Raw genomic sequence first — 18,000 nt, 5'->3', positions numbered from 1 at the left:
TGGTTGCTTATTTTGTGTATAGTAGTTTGTATATGCTAATCCCAGACTCCTGGTTTATTCTTTCCCATAGATTCATTTTTATCATATTTTATATTCCACAGATAAGTAATATCATAATATATTTGTCTTTCTCTTTCTGACTTACTTCACTTAGTATTATTGTCTCTAGGTGTATCCCTGCTGCTGCAAATGGCTTTATTCTTTTTTATGGCTGGGTTGTATTCCAGTGTGTGTATATGTGTGTGTGTGTGTGTGTGTGTGTGTGTGTATACATATATACACCACATCATCCTTATCCAGGCATCTTTCAGGGACATTTAGGTTGCTTCCATGTCTTGGCTCTTGTAAATAATGTTGCTATGAACATTGGGATGCATGTATCTGTTTGAGTTAGAGTTTTCTCCAGATATGTGCCCAAGAGTGTAATTTCAGGATCATATGGCAACTCTAGTTTTTTAAGGAACCACCATACTGTTTTTCATAGTAGCTGCACCAGTTTGTATATCCAGCAACAGTGTAGGAGGGTTCGCTTTTCTCCACAGCCTCTCCAGTATTTGTTTTATGTAGACTTTTTGTTGTTGACCTTTGTAACCAGTGTGATATGATGCCTCACTGTAGTTTTGATACATATTTCTCTATTAGCAATGACATCAGATGTTTTTAACTTTTTATGTTAATCAGATTTATGAATCATTCTTTTCCATTATAATTCCTGTTTTTGTTTTATACATACTAAGTCCTTAAATTGGGATCTTGAGTTGTCCTTTTCTTAAAGTAGACTAATCACTTTAAAAATACACTCTACTTTCTTTATTACTTTTAAAAGATTACCAAATTAGTTTCTCCCCTATTGTTTTAAGTCAGCTACCCTTAATACTATTTGGTAGCTACTTTTCTGAAATATTTATTACAGTGTGACCTTCTTCATTCATCCTTGAAGAATTACACTGTCAAAGGCTTGAATCCATAGCATTAGCTATGATTGAAGTGGGGGGAATTGTTGCCCAAGAAATATATAATATGAATGCCAGTTTTAACTAATCACTGTAATTCTGCTTCACAACTTGCTTCCTTGTCTGTTTAGGTGTCTTCTGTCCTCTATTTTTTTCAAAATTTACCAGTTTCTTCAGATGTTCCCCTACAGTCTGACATGCTCAGCCTGTGAAAAATAGCTGCAGTCATAATTTCCTTCTTCTCTTCTATCTCAAAAAAGAATCTTTCTTATCTATTCACTTTTATCCATGTTCCTGACTCCAGCCAAGTTAGATTTTATTATTTATGATATTTATAGCTGTTTTGGTACAATAAGTTTATTTTTTAGTTTTATTAGTATTATAAGTATTGGAAGCTACGTCTGTTCCTCACAATGTTCATTTAATTGAGATGTGATAGTGTTAAAAATGTTTCTGTTATAGGAAATTTGTGCATATAATGTGCTTATATATAATTTTTTTTTATAATCATTTAATGATCACCCACAAAATGTTACTTATGTATGTATTTCAGATTATCAGCATCCAAGAAATAGAATCAGCCATGCATGCACTCCTTTTAAAACAAGCCATGATCTTTATGAAACGCAGGCAAGATGAATTAAAACATGAATCAGCGTATTTACAACAGTTATCATGTTAGTGTTTTTCATGTTCAATGTGATTTTTTCTTCATTAAGCTAAATTGTAGCTAAAAGTTAAAAGTATTTTTATTTCTGTATAAAAAATGTTTATTGTGTATTTTCCCACTGACCCTTCACCTACCCTCTTCTAAAATTCCCAAACCATTTTAAAATCTTGGCTTCAAAATGTCTTAAATTAAGTCCAGATCTAAAAAAATAAAAATTATGACTTCTAATCACTTAGTGTTTGAAAGAAAATATTTATATGACCATTTAAAGATTATTTTGAGATGACTTGACATAAACACATAGACTGTGTCGGAAGTCCAACTTTATAAATTTTCCATAGATTAATTGTGGAAGTTAAAGAAATTGTGGTGGGTTTCAGTATAGAATCATCTATAAGATCTCATTATATTAATAAAAGAATTGGATGCAGCCCTTTAATTCTCCCACTGATTTTGTATTTGCAGAGATGTCTTCCTTTGATTAAGGTGCTGTCAGGGCATAGTGAAAGAAATGAGACCACAGCATCAAGTAGATGATAAAAGCAAAATCAAAATGACTCAAATATATGACATTTAGTTGGTCATAAATTACAGTATATGCTAAAATAGGAGATAATATGATTGGCATAATGGTAATGTGTTTCTAGAATTTGACCATAGGGACAGTAAAATAAATGGTGAAAACTGCTGAAAAAGAATACAAGAGAAAGAAACTTTATTTTTGTTACTGTTCTCAAGTGCTGAGCTATATTTGCCAGACAAGGTACATTTTCTTAAATTAGCAAACTCAATACCTATTAATATTGTGGTAGAGAGTTAACATTGCAATTTCATTGCATAATGAAATACGTAATTTAAGCATAGTCTATGTATGGATGTTTATGTATACAAATGTGTATACATACCTAAAATATAACTTTTGTTTTCAAAATGTTTCACTGTATTTCTTTTTAGAATTTACAGTATAAAATCAATTTTATTCATTAACAGGCACACCTGAGACATCAATAAATAATAGCTTGGCTATAGATGAAAAAACTCAATGGATTTTAGAAGAGGTTGAATCTCGAAGGTAACTAAAGACTTAAAGCATCACTGAGCAAGTATTTTTCATAGTTTAAATATAGTTAATCATATAGTATAAATAACTATAACCTAGCATATTAATTTGTGAGAATGGTGTAAAACCAAAATTTAGTTAAGCAGTCCTCTACCCCATGGTTTAAAGACACACTTGTGTATTTGGATCAGTTAGAAGGAATGTGTAAAGTGGTATTTATCAGGTTGGGACTGTCTCATACCTGGAAGCTAGTCCTAAATACATTGCTACTCCTTTTTCCAAATCATGGGAGTGTCTAACAAGAATAAGAGGAAGAATCAGTTCAGATTAATGAAGCTAAAATATCAAAAATATTAACATAAAATTGTGTGAAAGTATGATTGTTTATTTCTGGGCATGTTAAGTAATGATGACTTTTACTTTTTGTTTTAATGTATTTATTTTCATATTTTATTTTTGGTTTATTGCGAAATACAGGGCACGAAGAAGACAAGCAAGGGTTCTTTCTGGGAATTGTACTCATGAAGAAGGAACATCTAGTGATGATGAACTGTCTTCAGCAGACATGACTGACTTCCAAAAAAGCCAAGGTCAGTTATCAAGTTTCTGATGTGGCTTAATTTGAAATACTGAAATGATGGAAAATCTTTGCCGTGATTGCCCTTAATTAAGCTATACAAAATAGTTGGGAAAATTCAGAAAAAATAATACTTTTTTTTCCTTATTAGACTTGTCTGTACCTCTGAAAGAATGGATAAAGTGGAGAAGTGGGATGAGTATTCCTGCATCTTTGTAGTTTTTTCCCCTCAACCTTTTTCATCTCCTGTTATAAATGAGCTATGAACATTTTTGGCTTCATTTCTCTGCTACATGCTTTCTATATTATCATTTTTTTCAATTTTTAAAAATATTTATTTGGCTGTGCCAGGTCTTAGTTGTGGCTTATGAGATCTAGTTCCCTGACTAGGGATTGAACCTAGGCTTGCTGCATTGGAAGCTTGAAGTCTTAGCCACTGCACCACCACAGAAGTTCCTATTTGTTGTTCATTTGCTCGATCATGTCCAACTCTTCACAATCCCATGGACTGCAGCATGGCAGGCTTTCCTGTCCTTCACAATCTCCCGGAGTTTGAATTTGAATTGAATTTATAGTAAAGTCCATTTTTAGCATTGTAAGAAGGTAAAATATGTACAGTTGAAAGAATGTGGGCTTTACAGTCAAAATAGATGAGTTCAAAGAGGGAATCTATTCTATGTGACATTAAGCGAATTACTTGACTTCACTGTATCTGATATTGTTGTTTGCTTTTTCTTTGTCTGTAAACAGATAGGCTAGAAACACTTACCTTTTAGGGAAGATAGTTATTATGATGACATGAGATAATGTGTTTATAATGTTTTGGCATATAGCAAGGGCTTAATAAATGGTAGATTTTATTAGTATCAGCTGTTACTAAGGTGTGTTTTTTTTTTAATAAAAACTAATTTATATGTTAATGTCAAGGAATAACTTTCAACTCAGTTGATTACATAAGTTAGACATAACTATGTTTATAGGAATCAAACTTAAAGATCACAAATATAAAATGCGTAATATACAAAGACTCATTTTCTTCACAGGTGACATTTTACAGGATCATAAGAAGATTTTTGAAGATGTACACAGTGATTTTTGTAATATCCAGAATATTTTATTGAAATTTCAACAATGGCGAGAAAAGTTTCCTGATTCTTACTATGAAGCTTTCATTAGTTTATGCATTCCGAAGCTTTTAAATCCCCTAATACGATTTCAGTTGATTGACTGGAACCCTCTTAAGGTATATGAGCTTAATGTGAAAAAATAATCCTGATCACATTTAGTTACTTAAATCCTCTTGTTATCAGGTTAACTGTAATATAAAATATCTCACCTTTACAGATGGAATTAATAATCATGCTTTGGAGTAGTAGTCTACATTTACCATTTCTTGGTTCTCACTCTGTTTTAAGGCTAACACATCAGTAAAGGAAACACTTTAAAAAAATCTTCTGTGGTAAATTGAAGATCACTCAAAAAAATAAAGATAGTATTAGACCATAAGAATTTTGCAATCTGAGTGAAATTCAAAATAGGTACCAAGAGTTCTGAAGTTGGAGATGACATAATGGGTATACCTGACTAGGAAAGCTACAATGAAGATGGGGAATTTAAATGAGGATTTAAAGGGTATGTAGAATTTAAACAGGAAGAGAGAGAGGAAGGAAAGGTGTTTTGTAAAGGTACATGGGGAGAAATAGTAGTTTTGTAGAGACTGCATAGATTCTAAATCAAAAGATATGAACTTGTTTTGATAGGTAATGGGAGGAGCTACATGATGAAGGTAATGATTTAGGAAGCTCTGAGCAATAGGCTAACTTGGAGGGTAGAGAGAAAGATATGAAGATATACTGAAAGGCAGTTGCTGTAGCCCAAGTCCAAGGAGATGAGTTCCTCACATAGGGTGATAGTGACAAAGCAAAGAGGAAAGAATGGTTGATTACAAGTGATTTTATGAAGAATCAATAAACTACTGCGAATAACCCTAACACAACACATCAAAATGGTGACCCCAAGGTTTGGATTCTAAGTTATTAGGACAATGGTAGTTCCATTCATAGAAATGGTGTCTTTTCAAAGAGGGAAAAGGTTTTCCAGGAAGTTTTACACTATAGACAATGAAATGATGATGGGACATCCATGTGGTTAAGCAAACAGAACTGAGAAAATTAAATTCTAGGAAGAGAGGGGGGCTGAAAATAAAGATTTAATAAAGGGTGAATCCCTTTTGTTCGACTAACGCAGGTCTTCATCTGCCCTAGTCATGCATGCCTTTAGACTTTCTGTTAGGTTCAGGGCCATGCAGTGTTCTTAGTTTAGGAACCAAGCTTATCCCTAAGGTAGCTGGTTGGACAGCAGCCTATTTGTTAACCACTCAAGCTGAATTGAGTATTCTGTCACATATAGCAAAGATCTGTTCATTCAGTCATTCAACAAATAGTAATTGGCCATCTGCTGTTTGCTTAATAAAAAGATAAGCCACATGCAAAGTATACATTTGTGCCAGGGAGACTTGGGAGAGCCAGAAGTGAATTTTGTATGAGGTAAGTATATCTTTAAAAGCAAATTCCATGGGTACTTTAACTGCTGTTGTTATAAACGTATATTTTGTTCCTAACAGTACCTGCCACTTAGTACATCCTGAATACACAGGGGGCATTTCTGGACATGAATCAATGCATGAAATGTAATATCCTGTCTCACCGTCTAGACATCATGTGTTAGTCTTGTCATCCTGTCTAGCCTTGGTGGTCTAGTACTGTATGTGCATGAGCACTGTCACTTCAATCATGTCCAACTCTTTGTGACCCTATAAACTAACCCACTGTATACGTTGGGTTAAAATATGGAATTATTCTCCCTTGATCCTTAGAAAAGCTCTGGTAATTACTGAAAAAGTTAACTATTTAAAGATAAAGTTTAAGAATAATATTTATAACTTGGATAATTTTATTTATAAGTTTGATTCCATAGGTTTAAAACAGATGCCATGGTTCACATCTATAAAAGAATTTATAGATTGCGGTATGGAAGATTCAAAGAAGGAAGATAGTTCTGATAAGAAAATCTTGTCTACTGTCATCAACAAAACAGTTATTCCTCGACTTACAGGTACTGTTTTGTAATCTTGATAAAATGAAATTGTTCTTTAGCTAAATATAAGATAAATAATTCCTGTTACAGTCACAAATTTTTTTCATTTTTGAACACAGCTGTAATATGCAGTAAAAATCAACAGATTTATAATTTAAGCTGCTTAAAAACAGCTTGTTTGTGCAGGTGACTGGCTATCAAACTCCTGATACTCTTGGACCTTTAGTATTTGTGACATTTGCATTACTTTTATTAGTTACTTTTGTAAGTCATTTATTAGTGGCACACTTCGATCTCTACTATGTGTATGTCTTTCCCTTAACTTCTCCCCTTACATTTCTTCTCCTTTTTTTAAAAAATTTTATTGGCGTATGGTTGATTTACAATGTTGTGTTAGTTTCAAGTGTACAGCAAAGTGAATCAGTTATACATATATCCACCTTTTTTTAACGATCCGTTTCCCATACAGGCCATTACAGAGTCTTGAGTAGATTTTCCTGTGCTGTATTGCAGGTTCTCACTAGTTTTCTGTTTTGTATATAGAAGTCTGTCTGGTCAGTCTGAATCTCCCAATCTATTCCTCCCCACATTTGTTCCCTGGGAACCATAAGTTTGTTTTCTACAGCCATGACTCCCCTTCTGTTTTGTAAATACGTTTGTTTATAGCCTGATTTTTGGATTCCACATAGAAACCATGTCACGTATTTGTCTTTCTCTGTCTGACTTACTTCGCTCAATATGACAGTCTAGGTTCATCCATGTTGCTGCAAATGGTATTTTTGGTCTTTTTTATGGCTGGGTGATAATATTCCATGGTATATAATGGAATATTACCATATCTTCTTTATCCTTGCCTCTGTTGATGGACATTTAGCTTGTTTCCATGTCCTGGCTATTGTAAATAATGCTGCAGTGGACATTGGGGTGAGTGTATCTTTTCCAGTTACAGTTTTCTCTGGGTTATATGCCCAGGAGTGAGATTGCTGGGTTATTTAGTAGTTCTGTTTTCAGCTTTTTAAGGAAGCTCCATACTGTTCTCCACAGTGGCTGTTGCAATTCACATTTCCACCAACAGTGTAGGAGGGTTCCCTTTTCTCCACACCCTCTCCAGCATTTATTGTTTGTAAATTTTTTGGTGGTGGCCATTCTGACCTCTGTGAGATGATGCTTCATTGTAGTTTGATTTGCATTTCTGATGTTGGTCATCTTTTCATGTGCCATATAGCCATGTATATGTCTTCTTTGGAGAAATGTCTGTTTAGATCCTCTGCCTTCTGGGTTACTTATTGTTTGATATTGAGCTGCATGAGCTGTTCGTATATTCTGGAGATTGACCCCCTTGTTAGTTGCTTTGTTTGCAAATATTTTCTCATTCTGAGGGTTATCTTCTTGTTTTGCTTATGGTCCTTTGCTGTGCAAAATCTTTTAAGTTAAATTAAATCCCATTTGTTAATTTTTGTTTTTATTTTCATTGCTCTAGGAGTTGGATCAAAAAGGATCTTGCTGCAATTTATATCACAGAGTGTCATGTCTGTGTTTTCTTCTATAAGTTTTTTTAGTGTCTGGCCTTATATTTAGGTCTACAATCCCTTTTGAGTTTATTTTTGTGTATGGTGAGTTTCTTCTTTCTTTAGATAAACATTACTACATTCCCCTTACTTCTCCTACTATCGCTCAGAACCGTTGGGCATTAATGCTTGTGCCTCAGTCTGAACTTGTTTTATCTGAAATTATACTTGATAAGGATCTGTTCCACCATGTCACTGAAAATGGATTCTGACTGCAAAGTCTGAAAACTCTTAAAAACTAAAGCAACCTACTTTATATTGCTTCTCAGCCAACTTGACTAAACTTTAAAGATTTTCCTCAGAATAATTTACAGTGCAATCATGGAGTATCTTGGAAAAATAGTACTTTTAACCATTTAGTTTTAGCTATTAAGCACGACTAATGATAGCATAGAATATAAATGCCTCACTTAAGTATTCATCTGAAAATTCCAAATACTTCACTTTACAATAGCTCTTTTTGAGCTCCCTGGGTAATTGCATACTCTCCTCTGGTGCCATCTATATCTGTGTTCTTCAATAGCCATATATCACTCATGACTATCACATTAAATAGTGCAGATGTCAGATGTTTTTTCCTTTCATCACAGAAAGTTCTTTTGGACAGTGCTTCTCTGCTTGATTTTCAATCAAAAGGAACTGAAAGAACAAGTCCAGATCTCTTCTTAGAGCACCAAATCTCTTATCAGAGTAATTTCTGAATATATCTACTTGGCAACTCAAATTCCAAATGCAAAATCACACTTGTCATCTTTGCTGCAGACTTGTTCCTCTTATATTCCTTGTCTAGAAAATGGTACCTCCACCTACCCACATGTTCAAACCAGAACCTCCAAGTCATCTACTCTTTCTTTTCTCTTACCTCTTTTATATAAGCAAATGCCACATCCGTTACTTTTTTCCTTTTTCTAACCCGTTTTCTATACTTCAGCCATGGTGATCTGTCTAAAATATAAGTCTGATTCTGTCATACCTCACTTAAAACACTTTATTCTAAACTGCCTTTAGGTTGAAGTCTAACCTCTTTACCATGCGTTCTAGGACTTTCAGGATTTTGTCTGTTTAGTAGTTCTCTAGCCTCATCTTTTGCCAAGCTCAGTTCCTTCTTCCCCTCATCTCCACCTCTACTGGTCTGAAGCTATCTTCTCCTTGGCCTTTACATCTTCTACACTCCATCCACCTGACAAATCCCTTAACCCTATACCTCTTTCATCTAGCTAACTAATTCCTCTTCATCTTTCAGAACACTCTATAGACATCATTTCTAGGAACTGGGTTAGGCATACCTTTTGAGGGTTCCTGAAGTACTCTAAACTAACCTTTAGGATGGTACCTACATGTTATAATTGTTTACCTAAGCAACTATACATATATATATAAAATATATAAAATATATTTGTATTTGACATTAAACAAAATTGTTCTGAGGCAAACCTAATCTTACTTATTGCTGTATTTCTAATAGTTAATGCTAGGCACATAGTAGATTCTCAGTATTAGTTGGCCAGATATTTCTAAGATTATTACAAGCCTAACCTTCTAGATGTCTGAGAAATCAGTTTTATATTTGATTTGGGATGTTTTTTTAACCTATTTAAATTTTTAAAAAATTATTTAACTTGTATTTTACAAGAGTCAAGCACAATTTTTAACTTCAGCATATACATCAGTAAACAAAATAATAATCCCTGATGTTATGGAGCTTTCATTCTGTGAAGGAGACAAATGATAAAAAGTAAAATCTATAGTGTGTTAGTTACAAGGGCCGAGGAGAAAAATAAAGTAAGGGGGAGAGATACAAATTATGAAAGAGGAGTGCAATTTAAAATACTTTGGCCAGGGAAGGGCTTCCTGGAAAGGTCACAAATGAGCAGATTTCCAAAAGGAAGTAAAGAAGTGGGCCAAATGAATGTCTGAGGTGGCAGCATCTTAGGGAGCAGAAACAGCACATGCAGAGGCCCTGAGGCAGGGGCTAGCCTGATTTACTTGAAAAACAGCAGATAGGCCAGAGTAACTTTAGTAGAGTGAACAATAGGGACAGTAAGAAGAGGTTAGCAGGATGACCGTGACTGTGTCATATGGGGCCTTATAATCATTTGTAAGGACTTTTACTGTAAGTGAGTGAGAAGCAGTTGGAGAGTTTTGAGCAGAGATGTGACAAGATCTGCCTTATCATTTTAACAGACTTATTCTGTTTCCTGTGTTAAGAATGAACTATATGCAGATCAGTTATGAAGCTTTTTCAGTAATCTAAGCAATGGTGGTTTGACTTGAGTGTTAAAAATGGAGGTGGCTGGAAAGTGATCAAATTCTGTATATATTTCAAAAATACTAACACTAACAGAATTTGGTATGGATTGCAGAATAAGAGAGAAAGAGGAATCAAGAATGACTAAGTGGTTTTTGGCCCGAGCAGCTGGAAGGACAGAGTTGCCGTTTTCTCAAATGGAAAAGACTGAGAGGAGCAAGTTTTGGGGAGGAGGTATAGCAAGAGCTCAGTCTGACACCTGTTGGGTTTGAGATGCCTGTCATCCAAATAGAGCTGTCAGCTAGGCTGTTAAATATATGAGTCTAAAGGACAGATCCACGGAGGAGATATAAATTTGGAGTGTATCAGCACATAGATAGCATTTAAAGCCACAAAACTGACTTGACATACTAAGGGTATAAATGTAAATAGGAAAGAGAAGGTAAGTGACCTGAGTCCTGAGGTCCCGCATTTAGAAAGTCAACAGGATGACAAGCAGACAGTAAAGGAGACGAAAGGTCAGTGGGAAACCATCAGTATCCTGGAAGCCAAGTTTAAAAAAAAAAAAGTTGTAGTTGTTGCTGTTAAATCAGATGGAGACTAGAATCAACCTTTAGATTTTGCAATGTGAAAGTTATCTGTTACTTGATAAGAGTAGTTTAGGAGAACTGCTGGAAGTAATGCCTAACTGAAGTAAACTCAGGAGTTTGAGGAAAGAAATTGGAGATAGAAAGTTTTAATAGTGTTGAGTAATTTTGTTGCAAAATGAAGGAAAGAAATAGGGCATCTCTAGAGAGGAAAGTAGAGTCAACAGAGGGATTACTTTTAATACAACAGAAAAAATTGTAGAGTGATGGAAAAGATCCAATAGAAGTGATGGTGATACTGAAGTGAGAGGGCAGAATTCCAGGAGTAGAATCTTCAAGTAAGCCAAAGGGGTTGGACTCTTTTATACAAATTAAAGGTTGGCATTAGCAAGGAGGCTAGTGCTTCATCCATAAAAATGGGAGACAAGTTAGAATTTATGGGTGCAGATGCTGCTAGATTCGTAGATGCTATGGTAGGAGCTTGTGGAGCTTTTCTGATTAATTCTGTTTTTCTCATCAAGTTGGGAAGTAATCAACTGACAGTGAGAGCAAGGGTGGAAAAAAGAAATCATAAGAAATCGTCATCTGGAAGAGTAAAGTCCATTAACTGAGAGCAAGGCGGAAGGAGAAGGCAGGAAATAATTGTCTCCCAAGAAGGGAAAGAGAATGGGCCAGAAAAACGAAATGTGATTGCTGGGCAGTGTTTTGGTCTCACTGGAGTGTCATGGTGATCAATTTAAAGTGTACTTTTTTCCAGTTGTGTTTTAACTGCTTGGTTGCAGCCACCAATACTGTGACAAGGTGATTTAACTAGAGTTGCAGCTGAGCCATACAAGTTCAGCAAAACCCAAAAAAGACAAGAAAATTGAGTATGTATACAAATACATAATGTACTGATTGGCATTGATTTTTTTAAACCACTTGAGGAGGGAAGTAGCATTTGCAAAAGGCCTCAATTGTTTATATGTGACAAGCAAAGTAGTCTAGTAACTAAACTGTGCACCACTGAAAACTTTTGTTTCAGGCTTTGTAGAATTCATTTGGGATCCCTTGTCAACCACACAGACAACAAGTTTAATAACGCAGTGCAGAATGATTCTTGAAGAACATTCCACATGTGAAAATGAAGTTAATAAAGGCAAACAGGTAATAATGTCTAGAATTATGAATTTCTTGATTTACTTTTAAATCAATATAATTTATTATAAATCTTTGTTTACAGACGATGCAGAAGTAATTATCAGAACACTATTGATGAAAAATATTTAGGACCAACCATTTTTTGCTCTTTATGATTAATAAGATTAAAGGATACACCTTGATATTTCCAAGCATTCTTACAGGAATGGTAATCATTATAATAGAATACACAAACATGCAGTAAGACCCAGATTATTACTTTCATTCTTATTAGCGTATTTCTCTCTGTTCAATGGTCTGATTTGTTCAACAGATCTCATGGCCCAACTACCTGTTTTTCAGGTTTGTGAATGTACATTGGCCCTGCAGAGATGAACAGGCATTAATACATTAGTGCAAATTGATTCCTTCTAAAAGAAAAGAAAACTAATTACATTTGTTCTTTTGGCAAAAATCTGGTAATATTATGACCTTACTTTAACAATAATTTTAAAACTAGACTAACATTCAGTATTTTAACTGGTATTCTGTAATCTGCATAGTTAAGAACAGGTAGCTCTTTGAGGATTCAAAGTTTAAAAAAGGATAGATTCTCAGCATACTGTAGAATTGAGTTTTACTGAACATAAGACATAAAGAGGAAGGAGCTTTTCAGAGGCTGTGGTGAGAGTTTCTTGAATCTTTTATTACACTACTCTTTTTTTTAATCATTTTGTTTGTTGATAATAATATTGTAGATTGATGCAGTTAAAAAAGTAAGACAATTTTATGTTGAGTTTTAAGAGAATTAAGAGGGAGATTCACAGACTGGAGGATACCCAGAGTTGAATAATCAAAGTAGTTGAAAAGCAAGGAGACATGTCATATTCATATTCTGTACACCAATAAGTTTTAAGTAATGAAGGAGGGAAGCTGTAAGAAGAAAAGGAGAGAAGAGGATACCAGCATGATTCTGCCATCAAGAATCATGTAATCTTAGAGGAAACAAGATACATATAAACTGTTATTTGAAGTAGGAAGCAAGTGGGAATGACAAGACTTACTTGTCTAACTCCTGCTGTGTACTCAGTACTGTGTTAGGCCTTATTCCTGTGTCAGCCCACTTAGTCTCAGCAGTCCTGTTAAAAATGGGTGATGGGGCGTCCCTGGTAGCTCAGTGGTATAGAATCCGCCTGCCAGTGCAGGAGACGTGGGTCCAATCCCTGGTCCAGGAAGATCCGACAGGCAGAGGAGCAACTGAGCCCATGTACCACAGCTGTTGAGCTGTGCTCTCGAGCCCGGGAGCTGCAATTACTGAAGCCTGTGCACCTGTGCTCTGCAACGAGGGACACCCATGCACCACAACTAGAGAGGAGCCCGTGCTCATTGCAACTGGAGAAAAGCCTGAGCAGAAGCGAAAACCCAGAATAGCCAAAAATAAACAATTTTTTTTTAAAAGATGATAGCTTCATCTTACAGATGAAGAATCTGAATCGCAGAAACCTGTTCACAGTAATACCTTGAGTTAGAACTAAGATTTGTACCTTGGTCAGTCAGTCTTTGGGCATCCTCAGAGGCTCAGTGGTAAAGAATCTGCCTGTGATGCGGAACACACAGGAGACATAAATTGGATCCCAGGATCGGGAAGATCCCCCGGAGGAGGGTGTGGCAACCCACTCCAGTATTCCTGCCCGGAGAATCCCATGGGCAGAGGAGACTGGTGGGCTACCATCCACAGGGTTGCAAAGAGGCAGACACGACTGAAGCAGCTGAGCACACATGCACTCAGTCTTACTTTAAAACCCAAGCTCATCTCACTGACCACATTGCCTCTCCATGAGTGGCTCAGATAAAGTGCTATCAAACTTAAGAAGAGAGGCAGGAGAGAGAAATTTCAGCAGTGAAAGAATTTTTATTACATGTGGAATTTGAGCAAGGACCTAAAGGAAAGAATAGGATTTGAGCATTGTAGCAACTGAAGGAGAAAGGGCATTTTCCACTCACCTCCAACAGGATGAAAACATGTGAAAATCATGCAAGAATTAGATTCAACTTTAAAGATGACGTGCTTGGAGATTATGTTTGATGAAGGAGTAAATTTATTTTGTGTTGTTACAAAGCATAGAACCAAGACGAGTATGTTAGAGCAAGCAAACAAGCAAACAGCTATATAATTCTGTATTTTCTCTCTACATGGGATTATGTGATTACAGCCTAAATGTAAATCGTGCATTTACAGTTACAGTTTTTTAAACACTTTCTCATTTGATCCTCAAAACCTTGTAAAACAGGTTGATTTTAACTACATTTTTACAGGTGAGGAAGCTGGGGCCTAGAGGGCCAAGTTACTTTAAAAGATCACTTTTAACAGTGGCAAGCCTGGCATTTTGTAACCACTAAAGTCTTTCAACAGTTTATGGATTCACTCATGAAGTTTTTGTACTGGTAATCTTAATTCTGGAAACCCTCCTACTCTGAATGTTGGAAACGGGTTTTTGGCTTTAGTAGGAGACCAGAGCTACATCAGGACTTTTCAGCTTTGGCGTTCTTGGCATTTGGAACCAATATTTCTTTGTGTGAGACTGTTCTGTGCAGTAAGCTCCCAGTCTTGACAACCAAAAATATCTCTAGACTTAGAGAATATTCTGAGGCATGGCAAAGTTACTCCTATTTGAGAATCAGTGTACTAGGTAAGATTCCAGGTTAGTAACACAGTTTGCTGGTGAGCTCACTCTGTTTTTCTTAGTGATGTTTAAAGAATTGAAGAGAATGAGAAAGGCCCCAGAGACACAAATCAGCACAGTGGCTGATTTTCAGTGAATAGTAAATGATTCTGTAAGCTAATGCCTGGTGAGAATACTTTTAATTCTAAGGTTCTAAAATAGATTATTACAGAGATGGATTATGAACACTTAAAATAAGAAAGCAGTGGTTACTGTAATCTCTCATTGATGGGGTTCCTAAAACCAAATATATGTCAAAGTATATTCTTCCATATTACTAATATCTCAGTTACTTCCACTAAGTAAGGTACTGTACAGGTACAGTAAATAATTATTTAACTATGTTATAATTTTCTTACAGATCAAATGGGGGGAAAATAGGGTATAGTTAGATACAAAGAAAACCAGTAAAAGTATACCTAAAGAATACTGATTCATAAGGCTGGAATCCTCTCAGCTTTACCTGTTCGGTATTTTTATTAAATTGGATGAGTATGTAAAATACATGCTAATGAAATTTCTCAATGGCAGAAAGCTAGGAATTCTATCATAAATCTATGGATAACAGAATTAGAATCCAAAAGAATTTCAAAATACCAAGAAAAAGACTGACTCTCAAAATATAAAATGTGAAAAGAATATGTATTTTATGCATAAATAAAAGATGGGAGAGGCACAACTTTAAAGCAACACAGGTAAAATGGAGAGGGATTGTAATCGTCCATAAACTCAGTATGAATCAGCAGTGTCACTTGAGTAGCAGAAAGACTAATGGAAGTTTATCCTTCTAGATGTCTGCTTTTTTGAGTAAAATTGTTATATGTGCTTTCCTCATTTCCCTGGGCTATTTGCATTTAATTTTAGGTTAAAGTATATTAAATGGAGAATGTCTAAGATGGTATGGGAAAGAGAAAATATAGAAAAGTGAGATATCAATCTTAAAATCTGAAGAGTTTTCATATGGAAGAATGATTAGATTTGTTCTGCATGATCTTGAGAGGTATACTATAAACAGTCTGTGGAAGGTGTAGGAGAGAAGTTTGTTTCTCATTGTTAACTGAAATCTAATGAATCCATGAATCAGGGCAAATTGAAAGTGGTCAAACAGAAGATGGCAAGAGTGAACATCAACATTTTAGGAATCAGTGAACTAAAATGGACTGGAATGGGTGAATTTAACTCAGATGACTATTATATCTACTACTGTGGACAAGAATCCGTTAGAAGAAATGGAGTAGCCATCATAGTCAACAAAAGAGTCTGAAATACACTACTTGGATGCAGTCTCAAAAATGACAGAATGATCTCTGTTTGTTTCCAAGGCAAACCATCCAATATCATGGTAATCCAAGTCTATGCCCCAACCAGTAATGCTGAAGAAGCTGAAGTAGAACAGTTCTATGAAGACCTACAAGACCTTCTAGAACTAACACCCAAAAAAGATGTCCTTTTCATTATAGGAGACTAGAATGCAAAAGTAGGAAGTCAAGAAACCCCTGGAGTAACAGGCAAATTTGACCTTGGAGTACAGAATGAAGCAGGGCAAAGGCTAATAGAGTTCTGCCAAGAGAACTCACTGGTCATAGCAAACACCCTCTTCCAACAAAACAAGAGAAGATTCTACACATGGACATCATCAGATGGTCAATACCGAAATCAGATTGATTATATTTTTGCATCCAAAGATAGAGAAGCCCTCCCTATACAGTCAGCAGAAAGAAGACTGGGAGCTGACTGTGGCTCAGATCATGAACTCCTTATTGCCAAATTCAGACTTAAATTGAAGAAAGTAGGGAAAACCACCAGACCATTCAAGTATGACCTAAATCAAATCCCTTATGATTATACAGTGGAAGTGAGAAATAGATTCAAAGGGCTATATTTAATAGACTGATGCCTAAAGAACTATGGACAGAGGTTCGTGACATTGTACAGGAGACAGGAATCAAGACCATCCCCAAGAAAAAGAAATGCAAAAAGGCAAATGGCTGTCTGAGGAGGCCTTACAAATAGATGTGAAAAGAAGAGAAGCAAAAAGCAAAGGAGAAAAGGAAAGATATACCTATCTGAATGCAGAGTTCCAAAGAATAGCAAGGAGAGATAAGAAAGCCTTCCTCAGTTATCAGTGCAAAGAAATAGAGGAAAATAATAGAATGGGAAAGACTAGAAATCGCTTCAAGAAAATTAGAGATACCAAAGGATCATTTCATGCAAAGATGGGCTCAATAAAGGACAGAAATGGTATGGACCTAACAGAAGCAGAAGATATTAAGAAGATGTGGCAAGAATACACAGAAGAACTATACAAAAAAGATCTTCATGACCCAGATAATCACAATGCTATGATCACTCACCTAGAGCCAGACACCCTGGAATATGAAGTCAAGTGGGCCTTAGGAAGCATCACTGTGAACAAAGCTAGTGGAGGTGATGGAATCCCAGTTGAGCTATTTCAAATCCTAAAAGTTGATGCTGTGAAAATGCTGCACTCAATATGCCAACAAATTTGGAAACCTCAGCAGTGGCCACAGGACTGGAAAAGGTCCGTTTTCATTTCAATCCCAAAGAAAGGCAATGCCAAAGAATGCTCAAACTACCGCACAATTGCACTCATCTCCCACACTAGCAAAGTAATGCTCAAAATTCTCCAAGCCAGGTTTTAAGAGTATGTGAACTGAGAACTTCCAGATGTTCAAGCTGGCTTTAGAAAAGGCAGAGGAAGCAGAGATCAAATTGCCAACATTCGCTGGATCATCGAAAAAGCAAGAGAGTTCCAGAAAAACATCTACTTCTGCTTTATTGACTATGCCAAAGCCTTTGACTGTGTGGATCACAATAAACTGTGGAAAATTCTGAAAGAGATGGGAATACCAGGCCACCTGACCTGCCTCTTGAGAAACCTGTATGCATGTCAGGAAGCAACAGTTAGAACTGGACATGGAACAACAGACTGGTTCCAAATTGGGAAAGGAGTATGCCAAGGCTGTGTATTGTCACCCTGCTCATTTAACTTATATGCAGAGTACATCGTGAGAAATGCTGGGCTGGGTGAAGCACAAGGTGGAATCAAGATTGCCGGGAGAAATATCAATAACCTCAGATATGCAGATGACACTACCCTATGGCAGAAGGCGAAGTACTAAAGAGTCTCTTCATGAGAGTGAAATAGTTTGGTTAAAGCTCAGCATTCAGAAAACCAAGCTCATGGCATCGGTCCCATCACTTCATGGCAAATAGATGGGAAAACAGTGGAAACAATGACAGACTTTATTTTGGGGGGCTCCAAAATCACTACAGATGGTGACCGCAGCCATTAAATTAAAAGATGCTTGCTCCTTGGAAGAAAAGTTATGACCAACCTAGACAGCATGTTAAAAATCAGAGACATTACATTGCCAA

General features: G+C 35.9%; 1 protein-coding gene across 7 annotated transcripts in view; it reads left to right on the top strand.

Annotated features, from left to right (window-relative positions):
* GCFC2 (GC-rich sequence DNA-binding factor 2) overlaps positions 1-18,000 on the top strand; it is an 81,540-nt gene that overhangs the window by 45,664 nt on the left and 17,876 nt on the right. For 4 of the 7 annotated variants that reach the window (XR_010662341.1, XM_065929224.1, XM_065929223.1 and 1 more), the window contains exons 7-12: positions 1,507-1,630; positions 2,614-2,695; positions 3,161-3,273; positions 4,304-4,503; positions 6,224-6,374; positions 11,784-11,905. Coding sequence is in view for 4 of the 7 variants with exons in the window: in XM_065929224.1 (XP_065785296.1) it covers positions 1,507-1,630; positions 2,614-2,695; positions 3,161-3,273; positions 4,304-4,503; positions 6,224-6,374; positions 11,784-11,905 (792 nt within the window). In the remaining 3 variants the exon portion in view is untranslated. Of the gene's footprint in view, positions 1-1,506; positions 1,631-2,613; positions 2,696-3,160; positions 3,274-4,303; positions 4,504-6,223; positions 6,375-11,783; positions 11,906-18,000 lie in introns of those variants that run through there. The other 3 variants (XM_065929225.1, XR_010662343.1, XR_010662344.1) reach the window with 3 other exon arrangements.

This window comes from Muntiacus reevesi, chromosome 3 (genome assembly GCF_963930625.1).
Source record: "Muntiacus reevesi chromosome 3, mMunRee1.1, whole genome shotgun sequence".
NCBI lineage: Eukaryota > Metazoa > Chordata > Mammalia > Artiodactyla > Cervidae > Muntiacus > Muntiacus reevesi.
Note: the sequence above shows the minus strand (reverse complement) of the source record. Positions and strands in the feature narration are given on the sequence as shown.